The sequence below is a fragment of the Leuresthes tenuis genome, unplaced genomic scaffold, assembly GCF_036924035.1.
Source record: "Leuresthes tenuis unplaced genomic scaffold, fLeuTen1.0.hap1 SCAF_22, whole genome shotgun sequence".
NCBI lineage: Eukaryota > Metazoa > Chordata > Actinopteri > Atheriniformes > Atherinopsidae > Leuresthes > Leuresthes tenuis.
In genome coordinates, this window is record NW_027325376.1 from 3,200,637 (window position 1) to 3,218,591 (window position 17,955).

The following is a 17,955-nucleotide window of genomic DNA, read 5'->3' on the forward strand; positions in this document are numbered from 1 at the left end:
ATGAAGGAAAATTTAAGGGAAGTTAAGTTAATATTTAGATCACGTGGTTTTTAGAATCAGACTCTGGTTCTGTTGGGATCTGTTCAGTTTAACATACACATTAAATTACTTTTATTGTCTTTTCATTGGTGCCAGAGATGAATCTCATAAAGTTAATCCGTGCCATGAAGTCTGTTCACAGCTTCCATACTGTTCCATTCTCCCTGCTGGTTTTGGCTTGAGCTGGAGTCTCCGTGTCCTGATGCGAGAGGAGATCCTCAGATATCCGGTAAAGTAGATCAAGATTTAGCTGATTCAAATGATGGCTCACAGGCCCATGTCTGTGAAACTCAAGTACTGGTCCAATTCAAAGTAGGCATTTACCCAGGATGCACCTGGGGGTGAGTTGTGTGGTAACTTTTTACTCCAATTCCAAAGATTGATTAAATTTAGGCAAATCTACTCCGATATTCTGTCTGTTTTCATGTCTATTTCGGGCCCAGCCAAGACACCGCTGGTGCTGACCTTACTTTCTAACTTTTTTCATGTTTACACATAAATCTACAGCTAAAACCGACCGTATCAAGTAACAGGGTCCAATCTAACAGCACACAGTAGTAACAGAGTCCAATCTAACAGCACACAGTACTACTTCACCTTGGTCATGATTTTTAGAAGTTCTTAAGGTAAAAAATATGTGCATATGGTCTAATTCCCAGAGCTAGCGTTAGCTCCTGAGTGGCAGCATCCTCATTTGTTCCCAGTGAGCAGAAGGTCTGAACTGGATGGAAAGTCGGAGGATCCGAAGCTTTTATGAGCTTCCCACTGAACACATTTCAGCTCGGAACAACATAGAAGGTCAGAAGTCTTACTGAAATAAAAGAAACAGCATCATTAAAACTAAAAAGAAAAGTAGATCAAAAGATATCTTTAATGATCTTTCACAGTCTTCTTGAACTTTTGTTCGGAGAAACTCGATTCTGGAGTTGAAACGTTTGGGAACGTGAGAACAAACATTCACAGACAAACAGTAGGATGGAGTTTGTGTGCTGGTGTTGCCTGGTGAGTAATTGCCTCTCTTTCAAGCAATCGGTGCAACAGAACCACAAACAGAGCAGAGTATTATGCAGAAATCACCCACTGATCCCCTGCAGGAGGACAGAAGGACTTCACTGCATACTAATCCACTCTGCGGTCAGCTGGCAGTGCGTTCATATCAAATAAGCTGAGACCGCACACGTTTCATTAAGCTTCTGTTACGTTAAACCTGTAAGAGAGGCTGGTCCGGCCCTGATTCTTCATCTGTGGAGTTCAGTGATGATGACTCACGATACCGCTGACCTGCAGGAATTCCCTTGAATCCTGGTGACGTTGAGCTAAAGATGATTCATTATGTTTTTATATAAAACATGGAAAAGAAACCAGAGTCGCTGCTGTTTACGGTAAACGTGGCCCAAGCTTCAAATAATGTGATAAACTTATGTTCATAGTGTCTTTGTGAGCCTAAAACTGAGGCCTAAGACCGCTCTGAAGCTGCTTCATTTCTACTCTGAGCTGGGAATGATCTCCCACCTGAGGTTTTGCTCATTTCACTGACCAGGCGAGCCATTATTAGCAGTTTAAACTAATGACAAAAACACATTATGTTGAGTTTTGTGTGGCCAAACATCACATAATGTGTTCCGTTCAGTGATAGAAGTTTGGAGGTTCACAAACTTCCCTTGAGTTGCTTTAAATCCTATTTTTTCCCCTTTTTGTGTAATGTACGCACTATCGTCCCCTTCTGCCTTGACGAGCTTTGTCTTCTTCTGCTGTACGTCCTGGAGTCTCCTGTCAGTAGTCGTCTCTGAGGTGTGTTCAAGGGCTAAACTGAAAGCGTTACATATAAGATCAGAGAAGTTTTTTAAGCCATAAATCATGCTAAGTTTCTGTAATGGACTACTAAAGTGCTACAAATGAGGATAATAACGCCTACAAGTCCTCGTTTACAAAGGTAACCACCATTTTTTGTAATATGTTATTTGAAAATATGAAAGATTCTGACCATTTCAATGAAAAACGTTGACCTTTTTCAAAAACTCAATAAAACTTCTGAGTTGCACGAAAGCCGAGGATAAAACGCTTGCTTATGTGACGGCTCTCAGTGGCTGAGAGGACGACACATCATCCACATCCAAGCATCAACAGTGGAATTTATTTATCTATTTATCACAACCTCTGAGGCAGATGTAACAATCGTCCTGGACAATGCTAAGAAACACTCAAATACAGTCCAAGAGTAGCGCGATTACTTCAAATTTCCTCAAACTTCCTGAAGAAAGTGACAGCTTTCCTGCAAAGTCAAAGCTTGTTGTGTTGATATTTCTAGATTCAATGAAATTTCACTTTAATGCCACATTATTTTCATATTTCAGCTGCTGGCAGAGTACACATCATAGATAAATAAAGATTTTTAGAGGTAAATGTAGAGGTAAATGTACACAAACAACGACACGTTCTTACATGAAAGGAGTCACTTTAATGAACATTTAATTGTAAGGAATATTTAAGGCAGATTAAGCTTTAAGTGCAAATAAAGTGAACACAAGACAAATTAACAGAAGTGGTTAAAAATGTGATGCAAATCCAAACTCATTTAAAATGATTTCCATTTTATCCGTACTTTTGACCATAAAAAGTCAACAATTGTTTGGTCTCAATCAAACATTACAAAAGAATGGAAAAAAAACACCAAAAAAATAATAAATCTGCATTTTCAACCAAGCAGAATAAGATCCACATTGTTTTTCCTGGTCTGTAGAACATATAACAGCCCTGCTGGTCTAAGAATGGCTCAAACAATGTTCAAATAACTGATAAATCATTCGGTAAAACCTTAACTGATACAAACCTCTCAAAACAAACAGCAAAGACCTGCAACTCAAATGGTTTTTAAAGTTTTTATTTTACTATTTTCACAAAAAAAAACTAAAACGGATAAAGTGCAGGAAACTATTTACCAAATGGAGTGTGTTGAAGTATCCATCTATGGAGCTTAAAAGAAGAAAAAAGCTTACATGCACTGAGGAGAAAGAAGTTTTTGATTAAACAGAGAGGGAGTTAATACTAATGCTTTGGAAGCTGATGAACTTGCCACAAAAGTGAGATAAATCTAACGTTTCTTCACCAACAGAAAAAACAACATCGTCGGCGTACAGTGGTAACTTTTCTGGCTCATAGCAAATATTTGCCTTTACAGCTTTTTCTTTGTAAATGTCATGAGCGGTGCAGCCGTTTTCCATGATGAGGGCATTTAAAGAGACCCCCCCCGTGAATGAACATTCAAACATCGTCTTAAAGCCAAACTTTAGCAACAAATATCATCAACGTCAGTTTTTACTGGTTCTCCCAGGAAGCTAAAATAAGCTGTAAAACTTCGGTTTCTGATCAAATGTTGCTTCGATGACTTCAAAACCAACAAGGCAACGTGTTTTGGTTCAAAGCAAATTGTTGGTCCGTTGTCATGTAAACGAGAAAAAGAAAATAACCAGGATCCAAAATGAATTAAAGTAATTAAACACCAAAACCTCGACTGAGGCAGCATCCAATCAAAAAAAGACACCATTAGAAACTCCCAGCAACAGTTTTTGGCTTGTAGCACATTATTGGTCTCAACCAGAGTCCAACTGAAACCAACTCTGTTCCCATGAGGTTGAAAATAAGCCCAAGAAAAGGCAACAACAAAGCACTGCTTACATATGAACACATTTTGGCTCGATCCACATTATTTTATGCTGTACACTGGCTTTGTTGCATGTGGTGCCAATCAAAAGAAAATGACCTGCAGCCAATTAGACGAGCTTTTCAAACTAAATCTATATTAGGAATGTTGCATTAACAGGTCACCGTTCATTCAAATTCAACGATCTGGTTTAAAAAAATGTGTTTTTTTGGTATTTCACTGATGCTAAATCTACCCACAAATCTGTGTTATAAAATTCAAATCCTTTTGAATCCCTTATGACTTGTAATTCAAAATATTTAAGAACAAACAGTTGATGTTTCCTGATTTTTTTACCCGGCTGCCACCTGAGAAGCGTCTTTGTTTAAGTTACGATGAGAAACGCGGGCCTGATTCGAAGGTTTAATCATCGAGCAGGTTCTTAGCTGTGGCAGCACTTATCAGCTCCACACATGGCTTCCAGCAGCGTTCTTGAGGCACTTTTAGTTGCTGTGAGCTTCTGACTGCAGTGGCAGCAGATTCTTCAAGTTCAAAGAGAGGCTTAGTGCCTCACAAAGGATTAGATGGATGTGTTCTGTACACACTGAGACTGAAGCAAGAAACCCGAGGTGGGGGGTGTTAAACTGTACATTTGGGACTTTTTCCATGTCTGTTAATACATTTATTTATAGGGTATAAAACAGACTATTCTTGAAGCCCGGACTGCATTTTTACAATGACTTTTTATGCGGCTCCACAATAATTCGGGGACATTTTCAAGGCTGACCCCCACCTGCACTCAGAACCCATGAATCCCATTCGCCATCTAGAATAAATTACTTTTCCACTAACTCCTCTACATCTGACACAAACACCCATTTTTAGGACCTTCCCAGAGGCGGGAAGTCCATCACAAACCATTCTGGTATAAATTAACTACGCACCCACCAATCCAAGTGACCCCAGTTTCCCTGCTATCCACACTGATTCACAGCGGTCCGCCTGCCTTAAAGTGCGCTTTTCTTGTTTCTAACGGTTGCATCAGCTCTCCTCCAGCCAGGAGGGGGCGTTCACGTCGGGGTTGTTGAGGTGTTCGACAGCCTGATGCATGTTTTGTTCCAGGAAACCGTGGCACGACAAACAGTGAGCAGCGACGGCTCTGTGGAGCAGCCACAGCTGATTATGGAGGACTTTCACCTGCACACACAGGAGGAAGGATAAGTCCGTTTCATACTTTCAAACCTTTTAAAGTTCCAGATCGTTAGTTGTGTAACTTGGAGACTCTGTGGTTCAGGTTAAGATTAATCAGGAGTCGTTTCTCCTTTCCCTCTCACCCTGTTCTCCTCCAGCAGCTTGACTTTGACGGACAGGTCGTCTCGGACTTTCTGGTACCGCTCCCTCTGGCCCTGGAAGTCCTTCTGGGCCTCCTCCAGTTTGGGCAGGGTGGTGGCGTCCCGGGGCCCCAGGTTCAGCTCCTCCAGGTCGACTCTGTACGCGTCATACTCGATTCTGGAAGTCAGGGTAAAAACATGGCGTGGTTGAAATTTTTAATCTCCAATAACTCCTCTGAAGCAAAGTATCTTAAGGAAGGAGGAAGGAACTATGACAAACCCGGGATAAGGATCAACCTTATGAGCTGCTAATGATAATTTACAGCGTTTTTACTCTGCAGCAACATTAAAAATTCATCGTGGAAGTCACTTATTTATGAAATGTGTAGCTTTTACTTGTTAAACTCTTTACAAGTTGTTTGACAAAGATCAGACAGTGATGCTTTCTAATCTAAAATAAAGTCTTGATTTAGCCCAAGTTCACTTTTTTAAAAGCCGTTTGAGACAAACAGAATTCAGATAATGTTAGAAACTGTCCTGTTTTCCCCAAAAAAAGAAGGCTGGGAGCTGGAATCATCTTAAACTCTGGCTCCGCACGTTTAAAACATGTTTCTGTCAGTCCCGTCCTGCATTTCCCAGAATTCCTGCACCTTTATGGTTCAGTTTCTGCTCCTGATGACGCAGACATGAGCCTCTTTGAGGTTCCACAGCACATGATTACAGGGGGAGTGCGTATTCCGCCCACCTGGCAGCCTCGTACTGCTTGGCGTTGATCATGGTGTCCTCGATGGTCTTATTCACCAGAGTGTCCATGTCGGATGTGAAGGTGTGGACGGCCGCGGCCAGAGTCTCGCCGCTCTTTGACAGGAACTTCTGAGCCTCTGCGTTCAGCCCGAACTCCACCTGAAGTTTGAATAAGATGAAGTGACATCGGTCACCACTGGGCTGGTCGTTCTGTGCCCTCAGAGCGTCTTTGAAGGCGGCGCCGTGGAAGACATTTTCAGGACTTACGTGGAGTGTCGGAGTTTTCACGCTGAGCTCGGTGAAGGCGTCCCCCAGAGTCCTCTGGGTGACGGTGAACTGAGCGAGCTGAGCGGCCAGCGTCTGAGCCAGCTTGGTCATGTGATCGTAGCGCTGTCGGTCGTCTTTGAGCAGCTCCAGGCGCGGCTCCAGGTCCAGATCCACCGTACGGGATCCACGGCCCAGCTTCTCCGACAGCGCCTGCCGGGTACACTGCGGGGACAGATGTCACTGCTGATCAGACACACGTTTATTGATCAAACATCTGGAATAGACCAACTTCGGTTGGTCTCCTCCCACCTTGTATTTGCTGATGCTCCACTTGCGGACCCGCTGCAGCTTCTCGCTGGCCGGGTTCTTGTTGCTGCCCTGAATGACCACAGGTCCACCTGTTGGTGTCTGTGGTGTCACCGGGAGCTCTGGAGGTCAGAGGTCGATGATGGTATGAATTTCAATACATTTTAGCCTAATTTACTAGTTGATCCTGTTCATCTGCTGTAGATAGTTTTTGATCTTTGCTGTTTTTCATAGATGCAGCTAAAGAAATGGGAACAAATGATGTGTCTCTGTGACAAAGTGCCTAAAGATCCAGTTTAAAATGGCTTCTTTGCTAAGTTGTCTGTTCTGTGTCGACACAACACTGGTTCATCCCTTGAGTTAGGAGCCTTTTTTTTGCTGTTAAGTGGCTTAACAAAGAAAAAAAAGGTACAAGAACCAGACTGAAAATTAGTGAAAAAGCAGCCAATGTCCAAAGAAATAGAGACTTTAAAAGATTATAAGAAAGCCTGGCTGCTTAGAAGGAAAACATGCAGAAATGAGAGCTGGCTTCAGATTTTAGAACAGTTGGTGTAATTAAACATTAAACTTTTTCCCTTTTTATCCACAACCATAATTAAAAGCTGTATTTGCATCTTAATGTGAACTCCAGTCACATCTCATCCTTTTCACAGCCTAACAGGGCAGTTTGGAAAACAATAATAACACTGATAAAAGTAGAATTACACAAAAGTGTGGCTCTAATGTTGAGAGCTGTCTTATAAATTTACATTTTCAGCTTGATCAGTGTCTAGTTTTACATCCAGCCACGCCTCAGGAGCAGCTGCAGATATTACAGATGTGGTTTTAGGTCATAATTTTGCTTCCTTTCTAATTGAGATCAGATACAAAGCTGTGGTTATCTGACAGTAACGTGACAGCGTGTGCACCCGCCACGGATTTACCTTTGCTCTGCTCTGTTTCTGTGACCTCCGGCGTGGCTTCAGCTGGACAGGAAGTGACATCACTGTCGGAGTGGTTGCAGTTCCTGTTTGCTTCCTGTAAAGATCATCACTGTGGGTAAACAAATGGTTCTCACAGTCCTACAGACGGTGGAGTCAGCTCACATCAAAGTGGTTTTAAGTTCCATGTTGAAGCTATGGCCGACAAAACGACAGGTGCGTGCCGTGTTTTACCTCCTCAAAGCTCAGACTTACAGTTGGAGGATGGAAAATAGACAAAAAAAGATGACTGAAACAAGGCTTTGTACCTCAGTCTCTATCATCTCCTTTTTAACTGAGTGTGTTGGTGCAAAAGTATAAAAAGAATCTCCCTTTTTCCCTGAAGCGCAAATTTCCTGCAGTTCCTGAATGCAGCATGAGCCTCAGGCCTTGAGAAAGGATCAGGAGTCACAGTGTCAACAAGAGGTCAGAGGTCACCGGCAGGAAGTATTCAGATGTCTTAGACGAGAGGTCTGAACCCACGAGCCCGAGTCTGAGCTGGATCTGTGTGTCCTCACAAGGACAGAAAGACAAACGCACACCTGAGGGCGGCTCGCCGGCCCGAGGAAACCGGCTCAAAGGTCTGTGTCACGGCGAAGAGACCGAGAAGCATGTGGTGACGCAAAACAACCTCAGAGGGTCCACGTTTGCTCTTTCCAAAGGTTAGAGAGGCCGGAGTGTGACCCCAACCGCCTCTTAAAGGCACAATCCTCTCAAAAGCAGCAATTTATTTAGTGGTGATGTCACTGGGAACGCTTCGGGGCTCTCCCATCTCTGGAGGACAGGACTGACCACGCTGCTTTGTTCCGACTTCCACAGCTGCCTTTTCAGAGACTCTTTTTCATGCAGATGTTGTGTCCGAACACCCTCCGTAAAGCATTTCGTTGCCATGGTTCCCTTTATAGACGTTTATATTTCTCATGATTGTTGATTTAATTAAAAACGCCACCAGAAGCGATCTGTCGTGAACCTCCGGTTTTCATCATGACTTGATTGTAGATGTGACTGTCAGCTAAGAAACCTTTTAGTTGTTGCCACGGTAACCCTTCTGTGGCTTGAGCCTGGCATTAAAGGCTGGAAACGTACATTTTAATCGTTTTTGGAGCCCTGCTGAGCGCCGGCACAGAATCAGCTGAACCTGGAAATTTGACCTTAAAATGACAAATCGTTGCTTTGTGCAGATTTAAAAGCACAAATAAGTGTACTTTTTCCAGTCTGAGGCACACGATGAACAGATATGACAGCCCGGGTCGGCAGAACTCTCCTGAGTTAATAACAGCAACAAAGAGGCTGTGATTAGCAGTGATGGATCACCGTTTCTTATTTCAGAATCTTTCTGGGATTCATGTGTGACATCTGTACCGCTCCTGCTGCGCTCCAGTTCAACTCAAAGGCAGCAGCACCAGTTGTCATCGTGTTTTGTCCTCTTCTTCCCGTCTTATTTCAACAAAACGCCTCAGTGCTGCCGCCGTCTGTGAACAGATTTCAGTTTCACGCGTCCACGCCAGGCAGCAGGTTTACCAGCTGCTTTGGGGAGAAACAGACTGACATCCTGTGAGAGGGGAGTCGGTCCACTCATCTAACCCCTAAACCGAAAGAATCTAAGCAGAACAGCTCAGTTTGAACATTTGAGTGAGGTCACACAGCTCTCATATCGCCGGGTTAAACTCAAGAAGCTAAACATGAGTGACGCCCTCTCAGGATTCTTTAAGGTAACAATAATAAAGAGTTGATTCTGTTCTTCTACTATTACTCATCAACATTATCATGGAGAAAAGTAAATCCCGTCTATTTTCCTATCAAAAAGGGTGAAAAACGCTCCAAATTTTATTAAACCGTGCTTTGATTCCCTGACTGCAGAAATCCTTCCAACTTGAGATGTTCTGAACTAACAATCGGAGAAACAAAAAGCATCAAAGAGACAAAGTAACGCAGCCTGCTGTGAGGGATCCACGCCTGCTGAGGCTGCAGATGACAGATAAGATCCAACGGCGTGAAACCGCCGACTCATCCGACACTTTGGCACTCAGGCTCCAGTGAGGTTTGAGGCCCCAGGGAGCGACCCGGTTCCTCAGAACTAAACAGACACAGCAGCAGACAGATGTTTTACCTTCTGAGGAGCCTCCTCTGCGCTGCTGGATGTTACACCGACACCTCCCTGCTCCGATACCTCCATCTTCCTCCTCGTCTGGACACACAAAAGAAGCAAAACTTTACTTTTATGAATCTTATTTCCATCGGGATTGGATGGAAGGATGTAAAAACTTACTTATGTGCCAGCTGCTTCACCTCAGTCGTTAGTTCAACCTTTATATGACATTTAACAACTGCAGTGACGTTAAAAGCTTGAGTCTCCTCTCGTCTATCTATAAGGACACAGATGCAGGCATTCATTAAAACAGGAATATAAATACAGAAAATGAGGTTATAAACACAGTTTGTTCAGTTCTCAGCAGCTTTAAAGTGAATCTCTGGTCTGAGCTCCTTTATTCTCCAACACAGCCTGAACCCTCTGAGACGAGCTTTCTGTCATTTCTTTAAGGAGTCTTCAGGAATAGTTCTCCAGGCTTCTTGAAGGACATCCCAAAGCTCTTCTTTGGATGTGGGCTGCCTTTTGTTCCGTTCTCTGTCAGATGATCCCACACTGCTTCAATAATGTTGAGGTCCGGGCTCTGGGGAGGATTCATCCCTCCATAAGACCTGTTGCCACTGATTTTCAGTCCACTTCTTGTGTCATTTGGCACAGCTCAGCCTTTTCTCCCTGTTTCCCTTCCTTAAGAACGGCTTCTTGACAGCCACCCTTCCATGGAGCCCATTTCTGATGAGGCTTGGGCCAACAGTAGATGGATCAGCTGAAGGTCCAGATGCATCTCTCAGGTCCTGTCAGGTCACAGCTGGATTTTTTCCTCTTTCTTAAGGACATCACTTTCAGATCCTGTTCATCTGCTGGAGATAGTTTTTTAGGCCTGACACTTCTTCTTTTGTCCTCCACTTGTCCAGTTTCCTCAAATGTTTTAAGGACACACTGCACACCATGCTGAGATATGCCAAGTTTTCAGCTAATAGCTCTTTGGGAATCACCTTGTTGCTGCAGAAATCCTATTTTCTGTCTGTCAAACTGTGTTTTCTTTGCTGTTTTTCATAGATGCAGCTAAAGAAATGGGAACAAATGATGTGTCTTTGTAACAAAGTGCCTAAAGATCCAGTTTAAAATGGCTTCTTTGCTAAGTTGTCTGTTCTGTGTCGACACAACACTGGTTCATCCCTTGAGTTAGGAGCCTTTTTTCTGCCTGAATGCTTCATAGGTCAGAGTTCAGTGGCTTAACAAACGCATTAATTCCTCTGAAAATGGTCTGGTACAGGAACTGGACTGAGAATGAGTGAAAAAGCAGAAAATGTCCAAAGAAAAACTTTGAAAGAGAACTATTGACCACTTTAAGAGATTACAAAGAAATTAGAGCTGGATCAAGACTTTAATATAATAAAGTACATTTAAACAATACTACAAAACCATAAATGTAGCTTAATTCAGTATTCTGACTGTGCCGGTCTCACTCATTACACTCCTGCTGCCATCCGTCTCCACCTAGTGGTCACTAACACACACAGCACGGACCTCTGAGCCTATAAATGGGGGGGGGGGGGGGGGGGGGCTCAAATCCTTCACAGGGAAACCAAACCAGTGACTTTAAACACAGCTCACACAGCCTAAAAGATATAAGGCAGCTGTGAGAATGGAGGTTAAACACGTAATTATAACCGCGAGCAGCATGAAAAACATACAAGTCATGAGATATTTCCATATGACGAAGCCTGCGACTCAGTGGCAGACAGCAAACCCTGCTGTTAAGGTGATTTAGGAGATACTTGGAAGTGAGGTAACGTCTTTGGTTATCAAGTTACTTTTCCTCAGACTTTATATAGAGCAAGTGCAAAGTGCATCCAGCTGATCTCACCTCACTTATAGGACAAAACCACAGAAAAAGGTGACCTTTGGTCTCTTATGAGTCACGTCCCGACCCAGAAAACCCCGATTATCCAGATTATAAACAAGTTATTTAGTGACAATGTGATGCAAAGTCACATTAAAGTGTGAACATATGAAAGAAAAAAGCATGCACGAAACAACACGGCATTAAAAAAGTACTTCTGTGAAGGAAAAAGGAAGATGAGTCCGACTTCCTTACAGAACAAGGCCAGTAAACACTCCACCATTGTGTGCTGTGTTGCTCATTTGAATATCTACAGGTGTGTTTGGACACGTTCTGCATGCTGTCGATCCTTTTAAATGATTTATTTCACATTATTTTGGCTCAAAATGGTGTAAACTACGTGTGCAATAAGATCGGACTTATAAAAATGTGCCATGAGTCTGTGGAGGAGATGAACCGCACACCCTCTGCACACGATAGTGGTTAAATGAGGGAGGGAGTTCAGTCAGAGGCTTCCATAATTCAAAGATGATTTCATTTTACACCCTTTTCTTTACAATCTGACTCCTTACAGGAGTTTCATTTGAATATTTTGCAGATTAAGTTATTGATTTCATGTTTTAACGGAGTGTTAACAGCAAGACGAGCTTATTTAGTGGGATATGCATGTAGTATTGCTGCTATAAAATAAAAATTACGATATAATCGATCAAAATAGCAACAAAACAGAAATAGATTGATAGAAATAAGAAAAAAAATGCACATGGAGCTGCAGATAATATTAAATCACATATTTACAACCCATTTTTGTCTCATAACGGTTCCTTTTCGTAATGTAATTGGTTTAATTGGTTGTAAATCTAAGTTTACAGTGAACAGACGGTGACAGTTCAAAGTGAAGCAGTGGGTTGCATTAGTTTTTGATGGGTGTGTTCAATATTTGCTCCTTATCAGGTTTTGCACAGAAGTAACTGCACTCTGCTTCCACTTTAACTATTCCCACGCACGAAAAAGCCAACAAACCCGACGTTTTACATCCGTAAATCATCAGTTTCGACCGTTAAACGGTGACTGATTCCCCCTTGGTGACATTTTAGAGGTTTAAACGGGTCAAAAACAGTCAGACAGCGATCAGCAGCTCATTTACAGGATGTTTTATTTTTACCTTCACGGATGTTAAACCAACGCCGCCTCTTCTTTTTGCTTCTTCTGTCCGCTTTTCTTCCCTCCTCCGTCAGCTCGTCATGTTTGAAAGTTACACCATTAATCCTGCACTGACTAAAAAAGTTGTTGTGGGAACAAAAAGTCCGTCAGACACACCCGGAAGTGTTTTCTGGACGCTCGCTCCCTACAGAGGCTGCGCGGTATAACCTCCTTTACGCACCGCGGGGGCGGTGACATCGACGGTGAACGAGAACTTGTAAAAGTTCTGCATTCATTGTTTGACTTCACTAAGAGTGCAAAGGTCTTTAACCTACCATCATTTCATTATATTTCATATTGCCAAGAGAACAGGAAGCAGGATAGTAATTTATTGAAATATGCAAGAACATAAAAGGAAACGTGGTAGATAAGGTCTGAGCTCCTTTATTCTCCAACACAGCCTGAACCCTCTGAGACGAGTTTTCTGTCATTTCTTTAAGGAGTCTTCAGGAATAGTTCTCCTGGCTTCTTGAAGGACATCCCAAAGCTTGTTTGTGATATCTACAGCATTATCACTGCATACTTTAGTTTAAACCACGATACAACAGTGTTTCTTTCTTTGTGATACACATACTGTACTGTTGAGTGTTTGTAACATATTCCACTGTAACTAAAAGGATAAACACTTCAACTATCTGAAAGTGTTTTTTCTTTTATTCTAAGATGTGATAATTGTGTCTTTTCACACATGGAGAGGAGAGATAGAGGGGCAGTGAAGAAAAACAGGTTTTCTTCTAAACATCATGCAGTTTCCTGTTAAACCGGAAGGTGCATATAAGTTAGACTTCAAGGCACTGGCTGAGCCAAAGGAAACAGAGCAAAAGGTGTTGCTCAGCTGCTGCTGCCCATAAACTGGCACTTATCTGTAAATGCATCACTGCAACATTTGTGTATGTGGTGGCTTTAAACTGAGGACAAACTTACAATATCTGTTAATCTGTTTCATGCAGGGTGTATTATGTTACACTTTAGTGCTTTAAGGAAAAACATTACACTACAGAGAAGCTTCGTCTTTATCTCCATTATTCATATCATTCAGCAGTCATTACAATGACTGTGATCTGTTATGTGTTAAATAATGTTTGCTTTTATGAACATTTTAAGTGAGTCACAGCAACTATTTTAGAACATTTCATCATCACAAATGCAAACACATAAAGGTGAACACACTCACAGCCTTAGGCACACTCATACAACGCCTCAAACCCCCGAATTTCCTGTCCATCCACCCCCACAAACACTGAAACCTCAGCCAGCGACCCACAGGCCCCTGAGTGTTTCTGACTCTGTCACACTCTATGGAACAGACAGACCTCAGGTTTAACTCTGGTGCACCTCTGGTATTTATTCTTTTCAGTAACTAATTAAAGCAAAACAGAAAAGTAAAAACAATGATGATGGCAAACAAGTACAAACAGATAAAAAGAAAACTATGACATATTATAGATTGCAAAACTTTACTTGACTTTGGGGTAATTTTGACAACGATAAAGGTGATCAGTGATGTTCCAGCCAGCTAAATAATCACTTGCATGATGACATCGTCGCATGCTTGACCCGCCTGACTGGCCTGCCACTCTGCAGAAACAAAGAAATATACAAAAAAAAGTTATAAAAAGACTAACTTTAGTAATTGGTTTGTAAAAGTGTGCTGATAGATATTAATGGATACAAATATAGAGCAGGAGGAGTCAATATGACGTGTAAATCACTGAAAAACATGCAAAAAAAGCACCTAAAGAAACCAATCAAAGATAAAAGGGGCAAAAAATAGAATACATACTTTGAAGGGCACTAACTGTAATAAAAGTAAAAAGAAACGTGAGAAACAGCACAGTAATCTAATTCAAATAGGCGCCATTTGTGTCAAAATGTTTAATTTAGTTTCATTTTGACACAGGACTCATTTCTTTTGAGGGGATGCCCACTCTCATCTTCAGTCTGATAACATTTCTCTGGGATGGCCAAAGATCACTCAGTTCACGAGGCCTTTTAGTGATTCAGTCATGGAAAATGTATGCGAAACATTGACAAAAAGAGAATTTAATGAGGAAGATTGTATTCTGCTAACATCACCTTTCTCCTTCTTCTTCCTATCTTTGTAAATGAGGCCAAGTAAGATGGTGGACAGGAAGTACGGAGCTCCAACGATCAGGTGACGGACAAGTGTTGAGATGGGTTGTCCCGTAGCTGGAGGGTCATGACCTGCAGGTGGCGCTGTGACAGGGCAGAGACCTCCAGTGATTAAAGATGCTGTGAAAATGCAGGAAAACCAAACATTGTAATGCATCACAATGAGAACCTTATCAATGTCACTGAATAGTCACCTGATATACAACTTTTTGGGATCTTACACACATCATATACTATGTATTCATGACAAAACAAATCTCTGTAAAATCAAACAATGCTTAACCTCTTTTGTAATCAGAGCAGTAATGTTTCTAAAACATGATATTTAAAGTACCACTTTTTGTTCTTTGGCTCCGCCTACATTTGTGCGACGTACCGCCATTTTAACAGAACCTGAACACCAAATATGTTCCTACACCCTGCAAGAAGCATGTAAAACATCCCTTTACCTTTGACAGTCAGCCAGCTCTCTGGTGAGTCTCCAAATCCGAAGACGCTACACTTGTAGAACCCTTGTTCAGATCTGGAAATATCGTGGATGGTCGTGCTTCCTGTGGAGCTATTCTTGATGAGGAGGCCATCTTTGTAGAAAGAAGCTGCCAGGTTGCAGGCGGATGCTCCAGGTTTGCATCTGCACCCCAGAGTCACGTTGACTCCCTCCGTCACAGGGTGAACCGGACTCTCCAGGATCACAGAACCAGCTGAACAACAGGCAGACAAACACATAGGATGTCCACATCACATTTAAGGAGACTGTTTCTGAGGGTTCAGTCACTTCCTGAAGAGGAGATTTCCTCTTGTGGAAGTCCACCTCAGTTGTTGTTTTATTCCTCCTGCAGGTTTGTTTCCAGGTAGGACAACAACTTCTTCATGTAAATTACCACCAGTAGCAAAGTAGGCCATACCACTACCTCTGGCAACCCTACATAGTTGGCCTAACATCCCATATCACGAAAGTCCTGGAGAGACTGTTATTGGCTCACCTCAGTAGGCCGGTGACCACCTTTAAGGACCCACTACAGTTAGCTTATCGTCCTGGGGCTGGTGTTGAAGATGCCATGATCTGTATGCTTCAGCGAGGCCAAAGCAGGCAGCACTGTGAGGATCATGTTCTTTGATTTTTCCAGTGCTTTGAATACAATTCAGCCTGCACTGTGAGACTGAAGGGTTGTGTGTCAGCAGCACGGGAGCAAAAACTGATGAGTCTGCAGCTGTTGGGTGTATCAGTGATGGACAAGAGGCTGAGTAAAGGGAACTGGTTCACCTTGCATTATGGTGTGGGGAAAAACCCTTCAACTTGAATGTAAACATGACAAAGAAGATGATTGTAGATGTTAGGAGGACCAGGAAAAAGCTGAACGCTCTGTTTATATTTAGGCTGTCTTTGTTTCTCCATCCTGGGAGAATAGTTGGAGGTGGTGGAGGTGTACAGATACCTGGGTGGTCAAATGAACAATAGATGAGACTGGAAATGCAAAACTGAGGCTGTCTTCAAGAAGGGACAGAGCAGATTGTACCTCTTGAGGAAACTCAAGGCCTTCAGTGCCTCCATCAAAATGTTGCATATCTTCTATATATCTTCTATAAATGTGGACAGTGCAATGCGTTTTGCAGCCACCTGTTGGGGCATCAGCTAAAGATGATCAGAGCCAATGACTCAAAGAAACTAAACTAACTAATAAAGTTGTAAATCTTCAAAATTTCATCATATAAACTGTTTCAAATGGAAATGATTTGAATATCCAGTCTGTGCGGTCCAAGATGATCAGGTGGCGCGTGGCTCTGATTAAGCTGCTCATCCTACCAGTGACTGTGATGTTGACGTTGCTACTGGTTGCTCCAAGTCCACTTTCACACCAGTATTCTCCGCTGTCTGTGACAGGAAAGGCATCACGGATGGTGCAGGGCTGCTGACATGGGTGCACCTGCCGGACAACTGAGGGTTACAAACAGCCTTGTTTTGGCATATTCTGACAGATATAAACCTCCAGAATCAGCTGTGGAAAGATCAAACGAACCTCTCTATCCGTCATCCTCTTCATCACTCTCCATCCAGCCACCGCCTCTTTGCCATTCTCCCCGTCACAACTCACAGAAAAGCTGTCATATTTAAAGAACTGAGATCTTTGGGGGGTCACTTTCAAAGAGACTGGAAATTGGGTGGAGAAAATATCTGGCCCTGAATTACTTGTCAACATACAATGAATAGTTCAGTTTAAATATCTTGCCTCTGATTTGAAAGCGCTGGCTGTAATCTTACCTTCTGCTTGATCAGAAGCCAAGAACATCATCACTGAATCAGACAAAATAAAGCAAAAAAGCCATTCATCTTTCGTGGAAGTAAACAAACCAGCTGACTGCATCGTAACTCTCTTCTATGTTTGCGGTTATTTAGTAGACAACAACCACAAATCAGAAGAAGTTGGGAAGGTCTGAGTAACGCAAATAACATAAAAGAAGATGCTTAAAGAAATATGAAGGCCGGTTAGTGTGGGAAGGCTCAGGATCAATCTTCTATCCTTCAGACAGAACTGCTGCTGATATAACCTCATGGGCAAAGGATTACTCTGGGAAACCTTCAGCAGCAACAACATGGATTCTGAATTTTACTGTGCTCAGAAGAAGCCTTATGTTAAGCTTATCCAGAGGCAGTGTTAGATTCGCTGGGCTCGGAGGCATTTACATGGACCGAAACACTGAGGAAACATGTACTGTGCTCAGACCAATCACTGTTCCAGAAATAGACGCCACATGAATTAGAAGTTCAGGTGAATTTGTCAGTTTGTCGATTCTTCGCTTGGGAGCCTCACATGTTTTAAGTAGTGTGAGAAGGAAATGGAACATTACAAACTGTTAACTTTCAGTTAACAAGACAAAATACGAAAAATCTTGGAATCATGCTGTTTGCAATCAAAAGAAATTAAATTCAAAACAAGTAAATGTACGAATCACAATATATTTTATAATTAGCATTTTCCATATTGTCATAACTTCTCCTCAATTGGGGCTACATGTTGAAATAAGTGTAATACCCATCATCTATCTAAAAGTAAAAGACTGGTTAGAACTGTACAAAAGGATATTCACATGTAGAACATATAGAATGTATAAATCCGACACAAATCATTCAAAACTGAACTAAAACATGAAAGTACAGCTGTAACTTACAGAAGAGAAGACAGAGAGCTGCCACCTTCATCCTGACCTGCTGCAAAGTGAGAGGGGAAGGAAAGAAGAGAAGAAAAAGAGGTGGTGACACCGTTTAGAGAGAGACTGTCAGATGAAAGCTTAAGATGTGTCTAATTCAATGAATATGGAACTTTACATATGTCTCCATACAAAATTAAGTTCGATTTGGACTCAAAAGCCAGTGTTTATTAAAGGTGTTTTTTAAGAAGCAC

The 17,955-nt window shown here is 42.2% G+C and overlaps 3 protein-coding genes across 5 annotated transcripts in view; all 3 read right to left on the reverse strand.

Moving 5' to 3' along the window:
• LOC140281529 (arfaptin-1-like) overlaps positions 1 to 12,561 on the reverse strand; it is a 95,466-nt gene extending 82,905 nt beyond the window's left edge. Inside the window, exons 1-8 of one of the 2 annotated variants that reach the window (XR_011909768.1) lie at positions 12,384 to 12,561; positions 9,397 to 9,474; positions 7,251 to 7,344; positions 6,331 to 6,449; positions 6,022 to 6,243; positions 5,756 to 5,913; positions 5,014 to 5,188; positions 3,759 to 4,876 (exon numbers count right to left, since the gene is read on the reverse strand). Coding sequence is in view for 1 of the 2 variants with exons in the window: in XM_072375967.1 (XP_072232068.1) it covers positions 4,721 to 4,876; positions 5,014 to 5,188; positions 5,756 to 5,913; positions 6,022 to 6,243; positions 6,331 to 6,449; positions 7,251 to 7,344; positions 9,397 to 9,462 (990 nt within the window). In the remaining variant the exon portion in view is untranslated. Of the gene's footprint in view, positions 1 to 2,467; positions 4,877 to 5,013; positions 5,189 to 5,755; positions 5,914 to 6,021; positions 6,244 to 6,330; positions 6,450 to 7,250; positions 7,345 to 9,396; positions 9,475 to 12,383 lie in introns of those variants that run through there. The other variant, XM_072375967.1, reaches the window with a different exon arrangement.
• Positions 1 to 17,955, reverse strand: part of LOC140281516 (tripartite motif-containing protein 16-like) — a 285,220-nt gene that overhangs the window by 244,870 nt on the left and 22,395 nt on the right. The gene's annotated exons all lie outside the window — the stretch shown is intronic.
• On the reverse strand, positions 13,747 to 17,766 carry LOC140281534 (low affinity immunoglobulin gamma Fc region receptor II-a-like). Of its 2 annotated transcripts, none has more exons than XM_072375972.1 (7): positions 17,723 to 17,766; positions 16,815 to 16,847; positions 16,573 to 16,703; positions 16,359 to 16,479; positions 15,004 to 15,255; positions 14,498 to 14,638; positions 13,747 to 13,999 (listed from the first exon to the last, which is right to left on the reverse strand). In XM_072375972.1, the coding sequence occupies exons 1-7, from the start codon at positions 17,751 to 17,753 to the stop codon at positions 13,938 to 13,940; spliced, it is 771 nt and encodes a 256-aa protein (XP_072232073.1). In that variant the 5' UTR covers positions 17,754 to 17,766; the 3' UTR covers positions 13,747 to 13,937. The 2 variants fall into 2 exon arrangements, with proteins under 2 accessions (XP_072232073.1, XP_072232074.1); XM_072375973.1 differs by having other exon boundaries at positions 14,493 to 14,638.